The sequence below is a fragment of the Euprymna scolopes genome, chromosome 31 (assembly GCF_053919585.1).
Source record: "Euprymna scolopes isolate OS-2025 chromosome 31, ASM5391958v1, whole genome shotgun sequence".
NCBI classification, from domain to species: Eukaryota; Metazoa; Mollusca; class Cephalopoda; order Sepiida; family Sepiolidae; genus Euprymna; species Euprymna scolopes.
In genome coordinates this window covers 13,795,462-13,808,202 of record NC_136512.1, presented here as the reverse complement: position 1 = coordinate 13,808,202, position 12,741 = coordinate 13,795,462, and the positions used below count along the sequence as shown (strand labels likewise).

General features: G+C 31.6%; 1 protein-coding gene across 1 annotated transcript in view; it reads right to left on the bottom strand.

The window, feature by feature from the left end:
* The window catches only part of LOC145255627 (uncharacterized), a 76,992-nt gene that overhangs the window by 4,208 nt on the left and 60,043 nt on the right, over positions 1–12,741 (bottom strand). The window contains exon 2 of the mRNA XM_080114154.1: positions 1–3,122. This exon is cut by the window's left edge and continues 4,208 nt beyond it. Coding sequence (XP_079970280.1) covers positions 2,163–3,122 — 960 coding nt within the window. The 3' untranslated portion in view covers positions 1–2,162. The remainder of the gene's footprint in view (positions 3,123–12,741) is intronic.

Genomic DNA, 12,741 nt, shown 5'->3' with positions numbered 1-12,741 from the left:
TCTAAAAAGTTTATAATGACAAAAGAGAATTCATTTATATATATATATATATATATATATATATATATATATATATATATATATATATATATATATATATATATACACACACACATTTTATTCTTTATGTAAATACAGTCATATCTTGCTAAGATGTGCAGACCGTTTCGATCATGATTGATCTCACCAGGAAAAAAAAATTAAAAAGAGTTTAAGACCATTTTTAATTTTAGAGGAGAGAAAATAGAAAATATACTATGCTTCACGCCAGTCATGGCATAATATATTTTATTAATAAAAACTATAATTTGCTCTCTTTGATTGAGCACTATCAAGAACACTTGTTGAAATTCAATTATTCTTAATTTTTGGATATCTTTCTACCTAAAATCTTATAATCACAGGTTTCCATACCAGCTAATTGTCGGATAATTTTATTCTGAAGTATATATATATATATATATATATATATATATATATATTATATTTTACCGGACCTATTATATAAACAAAGGAAAATCGCTCCAGGAAAATGCCTAATTCGGATCATTACATTGAGATGTGGATTACTCAAAATACAGTTTGGATCATTTTATCATACTGCCTTGAAAAACATTCACTTCGGATTTTACCATTCAATTTGGATGTTAACTTTTATATCCTTTTCTTTAACTTCCCTTACTCTATGACTTAATTACTCAATCAATTTTTAATTGTGATTTTCCATCCATGTCTTACTGACTTTAGCAAATAAGGTATAAACCATTATAACTATTTGCTAATATTTTCTCCTCTGAAGAGATGGTAGATATCGAAATCCTATCTATAGGATAAGGAGTTAAAATATTTCTAACGTATTCTTTGTCTTACATAGAATAATAAAAATCTTTTGATCTGAAACTCAAATATTTTGCGTCATAAATTTTTAAATTCATTGAATGACTAAAATTTGATATACATATATATATATATATATATATATATATATACACACATACATATATACACACATACATATATATACACACACATACATATATATATACACACATACATATATATATACACACATATACATACATACACACACATACATACATACACACACAACTTATTACTTAAATAATTTATTAATTGGTTAATTATTGGATCTTTTATTCAACTTAATTCTATTAAGAATATTTTTTAATCCACAAAAAAATAATTTTTTTGTACATTTTTCAAATTGATACTAATTAGTGACACATTTTTTTTTTTTTTAAATTATGTTAATCTGATAAAAAGTCTCTATCCTTGAAAAGCCACGGGTTAAGTATTTTTTCTTTATTTTGATTTCTTTGCTTTAACATTTGATTGATTAATAAATACTGTAACTTGTTTAATTTTTTATTTTCATCATCAAGTTTTCTTGTTTTCTTGCTTTCTTGCAAGGGTGGTGAATGTGGAAGTAGAATTGATAAATACGTGGGAGTTTATGACTCTGGTGGTGATTCTATGTGCAAAAGTATGTATTTCAAACGTCTTATAAATGTCCAATAGAACATTGAAGCAATGCTTCCTGCAAGGAGTCTGCATGTTTGTCATATTTTTACCGGAGAATGTAAGTCAAGACAAGGGTAAAAAGACATATTCACTCAACACGTCTTATTAAAAATGTCAATTGCAATAGTCAAGTATATTCTTTATACCAACATACACACACACACACACACATATATATATATGAAACACAGTGCTCCTTTACAATCACTCACGCATGAATAATGAGCTTTATCATCATTTTTTTTAAGTCTTCCAATTTTTAGCAAAAATACTCCAATCTTTAAAAAAAAATATTACTTTTTTTTATTAAGTGTTTTTATTCTAAAGTAAAATTAATTTTGTGTCTGCAGTTCGGTAAATTTTTGGGTTGCTTTCAAATTTAGAATAGCTAGTTTCTCATTCAGACATAATCTACATAAAATATTATATCCTCCTATAAAATTTTATGTAGGTACATAATAATAATAATGTTATTCAAATGTACCAATATTCTAAGAATTCAATTTTTGGAATATCAATGCAACAACTTTAAGAGTTAAAAGAAATTTTTTTTTATTGTTAAGAAGCACCAACACACACACACACACACACATATACACACACATATACACACACACACACTAGCCAGAAGTCCGCAAAAAGTAAGAATCACACAATTTCCGGTTCTGTGCAGAGAGTCCACCATGAACAACAACACTACCATCACCAGTGGAAGCTGCATGCAACCAAGCTCTAGGAATGGGCGAAGCACTGCCATTCATTAACAGTTTTCTCCACCCAGCATCGAGTTTGTCAGTATCAAGAACACAGCACTCGTTAGTTAATTGACCGTTATTTAAAGCTCCTTGGCTTGACTCCAGTTTCCCGCAAAGGGTCACAATGCAACTGCCGATGGAAACTATGCCGAACACGCTCCGTCCTTGTAAGCTGTTTTTAACAGGCAGCATACCCCAAGATTGGGTGCGTGTATCAAAACAGTACATATCACCAAGTTCTTGACCACAAACCCCACCTACAATATATATCTTGTCACCGACGGCAGCCATCCTGGCTCCGACGCGGCCGCTAATGTTCTCACAAACTGGCATAACGTCCCACTTGTTGGTAGACAGATCAAAACAATGCAGGTCGCTATATGGTGTATCATTCTCCAGTCCATAACCTCCAAATACATAAAGCTGGCCATTTACATTGACCATGGAATGGTGTATCCGGGGGGCTGGGGGTTTGCCCTCCAACACGTTAACAACTGACCACCGTCGATCCAAGGTGTTATAGCAGTAAATATCTTGAAGATCTTCATCTTTGAATCCAGCTCTCGTCTGACCACCGAACATGTAGATGTTATGGTCGATAGTCGTCATGGTGAGGCCGCTCCTGGCATTTGGTTGATCTCCTTTTCCTTCAAAGCGGCTCCATTCTCCTGTCTGCAGGTTCAAGCAATAGATAACGTTATCAATTGGAATGTCATTTTGATATTCACCTCCGAACGTGAAGGCTTTTTGTCCAACAACAACCACTCCATGGTTTCTTCTTGGGAATGGTACCTTGCCAAAGGTTTTCAGGTACTGCCACGTCCCCTGTTGGATTAGAAAGAAAAGAAACATGTTTTAATTACAATGTTTAATAGCATATCATCTTTTAATAGTATATGAAAACTTTTTAATGACATAATTTTTGTTAATAGTATATCAAAGCTTTGTAATAGAATATCAATTTTAAATGTCATATCGACTTTTTTGATGGCATATGGACGCTTTTTAATGGCACATCTTTTTTAACAACATACTAATTTTAAAACTCATATAAACTTTTTAATGGTTCATATGGTGCCATATCATTTTTAATGGCATACCAAATCTTTGTAATATAGCAATTTTAAACGTCATATCCAAATTAAAGATCAAAATTAAGCAGCTGTTTGGATAACTTCAAGTCACTTATGCTCGTTATCAAGAGAGGAGAAGAGCATTGAAAATCTGGGAAGACTTGTTTTCACTCAGACTCCAGGGAACACTGCAGATTATTGCTAGTGAGTAATCGCTAACAGGACATATAGAAACTGCAACAGAAGTCAAACAAAAAGATAGAGAAATACCACATGAAATCAAGAAAACTGAAACTGTACCATTGTAAGTTAACCCCCTTTAATACTTTAAAAAAAATGTAGTGTCAGCATCATCTGACACCATACTAAGAGTCAAGGAGGATGGAAAGACCGAGGAGAGAAAGCCCTAACCAGACCTGCATTGGATGTATGCAAAGAGGACTAGAACCTTTGGGAGGGTTATTGCGACCCAAATTTCTGTGAAGGCCAATGGTCGTTGCCAGTGCGAAATCAATATTAAATGACTGTTGCAATGACCCAAATTCATTTGCAAAGGTTATCGAAAGAGGTGGAGAGTACTGGAAATTTGAGGAGACTTGTCACCTAGACTCAAGGGAACATCACAGACTGTTGACAGAGAGAAATACTTGATGATGTGTGAAAACTCCTAGTGAGGGAGTGAGTAATGATAATAATAACAATAATAATAATAGTAATAATAATAATAACAATAATAACAACAATAATAATAACAATAATAATAATAATAACAACAACAACAATAATAATAATAATGAACATCACATGTAACCATGAAAAATGAAACGGTGTAATTGCACCTCCTTGTGTGTGTGTGTGTGTGTGTGTGTGTGTGTGTGTGTGTGTGTGTGTGTGTGTGTGTGTGTGTGTGTTACCATCAGTGGCGGCTCGTGCCTGAGATTAGTGGGGGTGCTGCTTCAAATATATTATGCATTTTTTTTATATCGTGTAAAGGAATTCGAATATATAAATAAATATTTAATCAAATAATAAACAAACATTCAAATAAATATTCAATTATATAACAAAGACAGATAATCAATCAGAAATGGATAATATGCAAAAGCTTTTTTATTAAAAAGATTTTTTTTAATTATGTACATTTTACAGAATAAAAATAATATATATTTATTCCTTTAAAACTTTTCAGATTAAATAAAAGTTTGCGTTTTTTTTTTGTTTTTTTTTTTGCAAACAAACGAAAAACATTTTTAAAAATAACTTATTTTTTATAAAAAAAAAAAAGAAAAACTTTGAAATTTACCTGCCTCCCTACGAGGGTTAATTTAGGAGTTTACTATTTGAAAATAGCGTTTTATTTAATAACAGTTTTATTTACAAAATTTATTTTTAAAGATGTATTTATAACAAAACGTATTTGTAAATAAAATGCAAAATAAAAAAGTTTACATTTTTATATAATGAGCAAACAAACAAAAATATTTAAAGATACAAAATTTTATTTACAAATCTTTTAACAACTTGCTTTTTATATAAAAAGAACAAACTTGGCTATTTACTGACCTTCCCATGCCGGTAAAGATCGATATAAAGTGGAGATTTATTATAAGAAAATAGGATGTCATATATAAGCATTATAAAACATCGAATTTTAATGGAGCTTTCTTCCCCAAAAAACAAAAAATTAAAATTGTCTCAGTCCAGAAGGATTTCTAATTACTTTTTTTAATGCGTATTATCTGACCCATCTACTAACAAATTCAATGTAAAGTTTTAAAATGCATAATTATAAAAAACTGTTTTTTTTTTGACTTACAAACACATTTTAATTAAAAAATCTTGTGTAAAAAATCCATTTTTCAAAGTGTAAAACTTCTAACATTGTCCTTGTCGGAGGCAAATAAATGCTAGTTTTTTTTTATATCTAAAACATACACGTTAAAAAGATTTCTAACTAAAATGTATTTTCAACATAAACTGTTTCTTCGCTTTTTTGCTTCTAGGAAAAAATGTAAACATTTTTTTTTTTTTTGTAAAGTTTAGTTGTTGCAAAATAAATAGCATTTAAAACTACTTTAAAGAAACAAACAAAAAGGCAGGTAGATGGAAAAGTAACTTTATTTTTATGGTAAGATTTATTTATTGTATATTTGGTTTTTACCCTTGGCCGTGTGTTAGCTTCACTGCTAAATTCCCGAATACTTTTAATAAATAAAAATAAAGTTTCTGCATATTATATATTTCCGTCTGCTACCGACTTAAATCGCAACGCTAAAAGTGTGCGTATTTAAAAAAAAAGCACAATATTTTATGTACAAGAACACATTATGTGCAGATTTTAATAATAATTTTAAAAAATATAAGTAAACCTCCTTTTCTTTTTCAATAACAATGTTATCATATCTATACAGGCGCACACTCTAAGCAAACAACGAATTTCACGACACGGAGCTGCGCCAAGGGGCAGTTCTTCCAGCGGCTTTCATCGGCTGCCTAACGTGTCTAATCCGCGCATGCGTACAAGAGAATTTCATTAAGAAAGTGTAACTGTAAATTTCACAGCTCCAAGCAATTTTTATTTTTGTTATTATATGAATTTGGAGATACCGACATTAAAGTTAATGATTTTATACTGTACACATAGAAAAAAAAATAAATAAAAAATAAAAATAATAATAATAATAATAATAATAATAATAAACAAACGTATTATTTTTAATTTTATAATTAATATTGTGTAGAAATAATTTGGGGGTGCTGCAGTCCCACAGCTCAATGCACGAGCCGCCACTGGTTACCATAAACTGGCATCACACCAAATAAGTGAGGAGGATTAAGGAAGATGGAAAGACCGAGGAGAGAAAGCACTAGCCAGATCTCCATTGGATGAGTGCAAAGAGCATTTGTATGAAGCATTTTGCAAAATTACAAAATACTGTAAGAATTATTTTGTATAATTAAACAAAAATTGTAAGAATTATTTCGCAAAATCATAAAATATTTCCAAAATTATTTTGCAAAAAAAAAAAAAAAAATGTAGGAATCATTTTGCAAAATCATAAAACATTGAAAATTTTGTGACTAAAATTTTACTTAAAATCTCCTTTCCTTGTTGATAGGACAGATAAGTTATAAATGTAATGGTTTAAGTCTATTTCTAGCGACCATTACACATCGAAACGATTTCTTAACTTCAGTAACTCAATAAACAACAAATTGGTCTTATTTTTATTAGATCAATCAAACCATTAAGTTATTTTTCATTGCAATTGACTAAGCTATAACATCGTGTATTGCACTAAAGCTGAATAATCAGCGTTGGTTTCCATATAAATTTTTTTCCTATGAATTATGCCATCATAAAAACTGAAATGGAATAGTCATGAGTATGAGAATAAAAATTAGAGGGGGCACTTCCTCCGTCTGGGACACAGATGAGACTATTCTATTTTATTATATTCATTAATCTTTTTTTTTTTTTTTTTTTTTTTTTTAAATAGCAGTGTCTACTATTGGTGGTATTCATTTCTCTCCCACAGTAAAAAATGTGACAAGGATCAAAAAATGCGATTGAAAAGTCAGCGTTCCCTGAAGAGAAGCACTTTGCTTTGCAAAAGATGCCTGGAAAACCTTTCAAGTGATTAGCAATAAGGTATCCCTTTCTAAAAGTGAGAAGGCAAAACCTGGGAGGGTAGACTCCTAGAATTACATAAGACTAGCCTCATACCGCAATCTACAGAGGAATGGCCTAGACTGTTGATTTTGTTGCTGAGGTAAAAACCCCAGCAGTGCAAAGAATCTTCATTATAGGGGACAGGGATGTCCCTATCTCCTATAATGAACAGGTTTTATTTTATAAAATTAAATCATAAATATATTTCGATCAGAAAAAATACATGAAAAAATATTTAGTATTTTTTAAAGAATCACCTGTCTCAAACACCGGTTGCCCCACATTCGATTTTTTTTCCTACATATTTTGTATTGTAGGCAACAAGACAGTACTCCACATAATGGTGTATCGGCAACCTGCTGCAAGTTGCCTTCATGAACCTGCATATCAAACACATGTTTGCCGTAGGGAATGGTGACATCTGAAGTTTGTACAACATGAAGTTGCTCCTCGTGGGTCACCTAAAACACTTTATAGCTAGGGCTGGCTCAATCCTAATGAGCAAAATATGTATCCTTGTATCCGAGGTCTACCAACAACGACGATTGGAGACGGGAGGGATTCTATAAAACTGGGTTATACTTAAAGAGATCTATTTTAATTGTTTCCAATCAACCATAATTTGTAATTTAATAATCAAGTAAACAAAAAAAAAGGAGGAAGTGGGGGGGGGGTGAAAAGGGTTTATGCAGGTGTTAGTTATAAGTTAGAATATGTGTTTTTAATTTCTATTGGTGGAGACATTTTATTTAGTTTGTCTTTATATTTACTAGGGATTGGGACGATTCCAATATTTTTTTTTCCAATTCCGATACAATTACCGATTCCAATTCTTTATAAATATCTAAATGTTTAGCTATAAAATTGGTATTTTTCACGATTACCCGTAAAAACACCTGTTAAATGTGCAGATCTTTTCTTAAACGTAAGGATACATTTGTGAGGGATGATCTATCGATTTTAGTTTTACTAATTCTTTAAAATCAACAGATATTCATTATTTTAGTAATGCTATTAGCAGTAGAATAATTTTCTTTAAAGAAAACTAAGTAAAAAAAAGCCAATTAAAAGAATCGTTTTTGGCATTGGAAAATAGGCAAAAAATTTTCCGATTCCGATCCTCCAAAAAGTTCCGATTTTTTTTATTCCACTTATCTCTATGTAATCTTTATCAAAAATTGAATCCACGAATTAGTGTACAACTGTACAGATATACTAATTTAATATTCGTAGTATGTTATCACATTCTATCCCCTTTTTAATAAATAGGATCTCCCGATCACTGAAGACAAAATGTAAAAAAATAAATAAAAATAAAATAAAAAGATGTCACTACGTGAGCTGTACGTGATACTAAAATATACTTTCTTGGTCTTCTGGCTAGGTCTGTTCTGTCTAAAGATGATATGATATTGCGGGTTTCCGTTTGCACCGGGCGTCCATACAATGGAAATATGTCACAGATTTCTATAAGGATATTGGAGATCAACCGTAATAACCAGATATATTCTGACACTACATTAACCACATTACTTAGATAAATACTTTTACAGTTTTAATAAAACGGCTACTTCGGGACAAGATCACAGTGTAAAAAAAAAAAAAAAAAAAAAAAAAAATGCATACACAAACACACAACTGTTTATAAATTGTAAATATGTTTTTGACTCTTAAACGCTGGGGATTTGTTAGTTAGATTAAGATCCATAGAGTGAATGAGGTATTTTGGTAAATGTTGCCAGTCAAGAGTAAGACTCCAAAGTCTACATTTATTACTTTTAATCACTTTAGTTACAAAGACCCTGAACCCTTCCCCTCCCCAATCTCTTGTAGGGCCTTATGCCTAATTTTGTTGTTTAAGAATCTTTTGTTTTTTACTTAATTGTATTTTCAAAATTTTTAAAAGCAATAAAATATATAAACAAGATCACAGTGTAGTATCTGTTCTCCAGATGCTCCACTTCAATTTCTTGTTCTCTGTCAGTGGAGGAGAAATCCTTCACGACTGAGAAAATTTTTATTTTTGTTCCTTTTCTCCACGTTAAAAAATGACCCTGGTGTCTAACTCTGTCCCGCGGGGAGGCATTGTAAATAGGTACAATAAATATCCCAGGATTTCCATTCGCACTGAATGCCCAGCAGCAATATATTACATATGAAAGATGTTGCTGTTTAATTTCCACATATCCTGCTGGTTATTCTTGTTGTTGTTGTTGTTGTTGTAGGTAGTATTGATTTTCGGGGTTTGTATTACTGTACACAGATTCGAAAAAGTTGTTAAAAAAACAAATATATGACAACTAAATGTTATCAAAAGCAAGATAAGTTACTTTTCTCCCTAACTGGATATATTTTTTGTGTTTTTATTCAGTGTAACATGTTTATTCAGCTCGAAAAACATGCAGTGTTTACCGATGTATGTATTCGAAAATTCAAAATGGCGGCCGACTCTCTCTCGGAGAGGGTAAGTTTGGGAAAAGGTATTATAAATGATAAACTGGACAAAATACTGTTAGAAATTCGCTCAATATATGTTATCGTGACATAAGTTGACATATATTCGGTTGTTTTTTAATAGTATTTCGTCTAGTTTATTATTTATAACATCTTTTCCCAAACTTACCGTGTTAAAGAGACAGTCGGCCGCCATTTTGAATTTTCCAATACATCGGTAAACACTGCATGTTTTTCGAGCTGAATAAACATGTTACATTGAATAAAAACACAAAAAATATATCCAGTTAGGTAGAAAAGTAACTTATCTTGCCTTTGATAACATTTATTTGTTATATATTTGTTTTTTGACAACTTTTTCGAATCTATGTGTACAGTAATACAAACCCGATTTTCGTTTTGTTATTGTCGCTAATACCTTTAGTTATAATACTACTTTGATCTTCCACATTCATCATAGTTTTTGTTTTTATTATTTTGATTTATTATTATTCTTATTATTATAGTATTTGTAGTATTAGTAATTATAGTATTAATAGTATTCTTATTAGTAGTATTATTTTGTTCTATTAATACATTTCTTCTTATTTTTATTCTATTTTATTTATCATTTTTTTTTTTACTCACCTTAAACCCCAAACAAGATTTATTGCCACCTGGATGTAACGTGCTACTAATAAGGACCATGCCTAAGAAAGATTAACAAGATGTTGGTTTGCGTTGCATTTGAACTTCTGCATATCAGTACAGTCAGGGAAGCAGGCAGCAGGAAGGAAATTCAAAAGTCTAGTTGTTCTAGGGAAGAAGCTATTTGAGAAGGAAACTTTCCGACATTTAGGGACCTCAACAGTGAAGGGGTGTGATTTTGTTGCTAAGCAGGTTTGTCGAGGATATGAACATGGAGGGGGCACGAGTGGAAGGAGTTCATCAGAGCACATTCCATTATTATTTTTACTATTAATAATATTGCTGTTACAATTATCCTAATGATTATTATTTGTCTGTTATTAATGTTATTATTATTTCATTTATTACCGCTCTATTTAGTATTTTATTTTTTTTAATTATTTAATGGTACTATTTTATCGCTATGGTTAGTTCCATTATTATAATTATGAGTATCGCTATCAGTCGTATCATCATTATTTGCATTATATTTTTCTCAGTATTACTATTATTATTATTCATATCGTTAGTAGTAATAGTAGTAGTATTACAATTTCGTCACTTAATCTAATTTCTCGGGCAACGCCGGGACATGGGTAGGCTAGTTTCCTATGAAACAATTGTCAGCAATCGTTTACCTTGAAGTAAATGATTGAAGAAAGAACGCGTGAAATATCCACTTCGTAATTCTGACGTTATCTTAAAAAATGCACACATGCCTTTGTTATCAGGTTCTTGAGCTTGCTTTACTGTACTCGTCAAGACAACCCCCACTGCTGCTACTAGTAGTAGCTGTAGTGGTGGGGTAGGGGGCGAGAGGGATCAGGTTGTTTTTGTGGAGTATCTCTCCAATAAAACTTTGGGTAAATTTGTAGATCAACACTCATAGCTCATCCACAAAAAATTTTTTTTTTAAATAAATAAGAGTGTACTTTTTTTTTTTTTGATTATGTGTGAACATTATGAAATGTGAAACAGCGTTGGCAGAAGGGGGAAAAAATAAATTTTAGAATTTAGAGTAGGGGATCAGTTTTGTACATAAATTTAGCGTAAAAATAATCCCTCATTTCCAAACCGCCCTAAAATGCTAAAATGGCCAGGAAATTAGTTTTATATGTGAAACCTATCTTCCGCTCTACATTAAAACATTATTGGTTTATTTTTTTTTCTTCACCAAGATGTTTGAGGTGTAATCGCCTAAATTAAAATAGAATCTCATTTGTTTTTGGAGGCAGGGTAGTTGAGGGTGTTAATCTACAATATTATCCAACTTTATTGCAGTGGAAAATTTCTCATCAACTGAAATACAGATATTTCACGTAGACTTTATTATGAAACTAGCAGACTGTCCAGCATTGCCCAGCCATAAAATATGCACAAACATATTTTAATTCATACAGAAAGTGAGACATGTGCATGTGAGTATTATGTTTCTCCTAAACAGTTCATTTCTTGTAAGTAAAAGAAAATCTCAAACTGAGATCGGAGCCGAAATCTAAAACCAGTGAGCCATGTATGATAACCATTAGGCCAGCTTAACACTATCTTTAAAAAGTGTTTTCAAACCTACTTATTCATAACATAATGGATCTGTCATGTGAACGATTCACACATGCACATTCGTGAAACAGTTAGCAAACAGATAAAAATCCGACCCCCCCCTCCCCGGATACCAATTTTTTTTTTAGATTTTAACCCTTTGGAAGATAAAAATCCAATACCAATTTTTTAAATTTTGACCCTTTGGAAGCCCCCTTTTTTTCTGGATGAAAACCGATTAAAACGTTTTCAACACGTTTGAATACCCTATATATCAAATATCAAGTCTGTAGATCGAAAATTCGTTGAGTATATAGGTTTAGAATTGTCCTCATAAACACACATACACATTCTCACTTTTATAGATATATAGACTAGCTGTATATACCTGGCATTGCCAGGTTGAAACATATTGATGGGCAGAGGGCTTAGTCACATACTATTTAAGGCACACCAAATATCCAAACTGCTTATGATTTTCCTGAAAGTGAACCACATGTTGGATTTATGGAAATTTAAAACACATTCATTTTGCTTATGAAAATTAAATGGGGAAACAACTCTCATAACGTAAAGGGGAAATAATTCTCACAGCTTAAATAAATAAACTTACTTCCGTTTTTAAAGGCAGTTGGTGTTGTCTAATAATAATTGAAAATAAAATTAAATAACAGGAAGAAGAAAAATGAGAAGATTTCGTTTGAATGGTAATCAGACCAAAGCTCTTAACGAAGGAAAGCAGAAACGAGCAACAACTTAATTACTTGCATATCCTGTACCTGGAGCCAAGTTTTCACTGGTTGTTGATGCATCGGGCACAGCTGTAGGTGCAGTGTTTCAACAGCAGTACTAACAACAACGACTATAATCTCTTGCATATTTTATAAGACAGCTAAAACCGACAGAACAATATTACAGTACGTTTGGCCGTAAACTCCTGGCTATGTACCTCGCAGTGAAACACTTTCAGCATTCACTCAAGATTCATCAATTTGTGATCTACACCGATCATCGTCCACTTACGTTTGCACTGCATCGT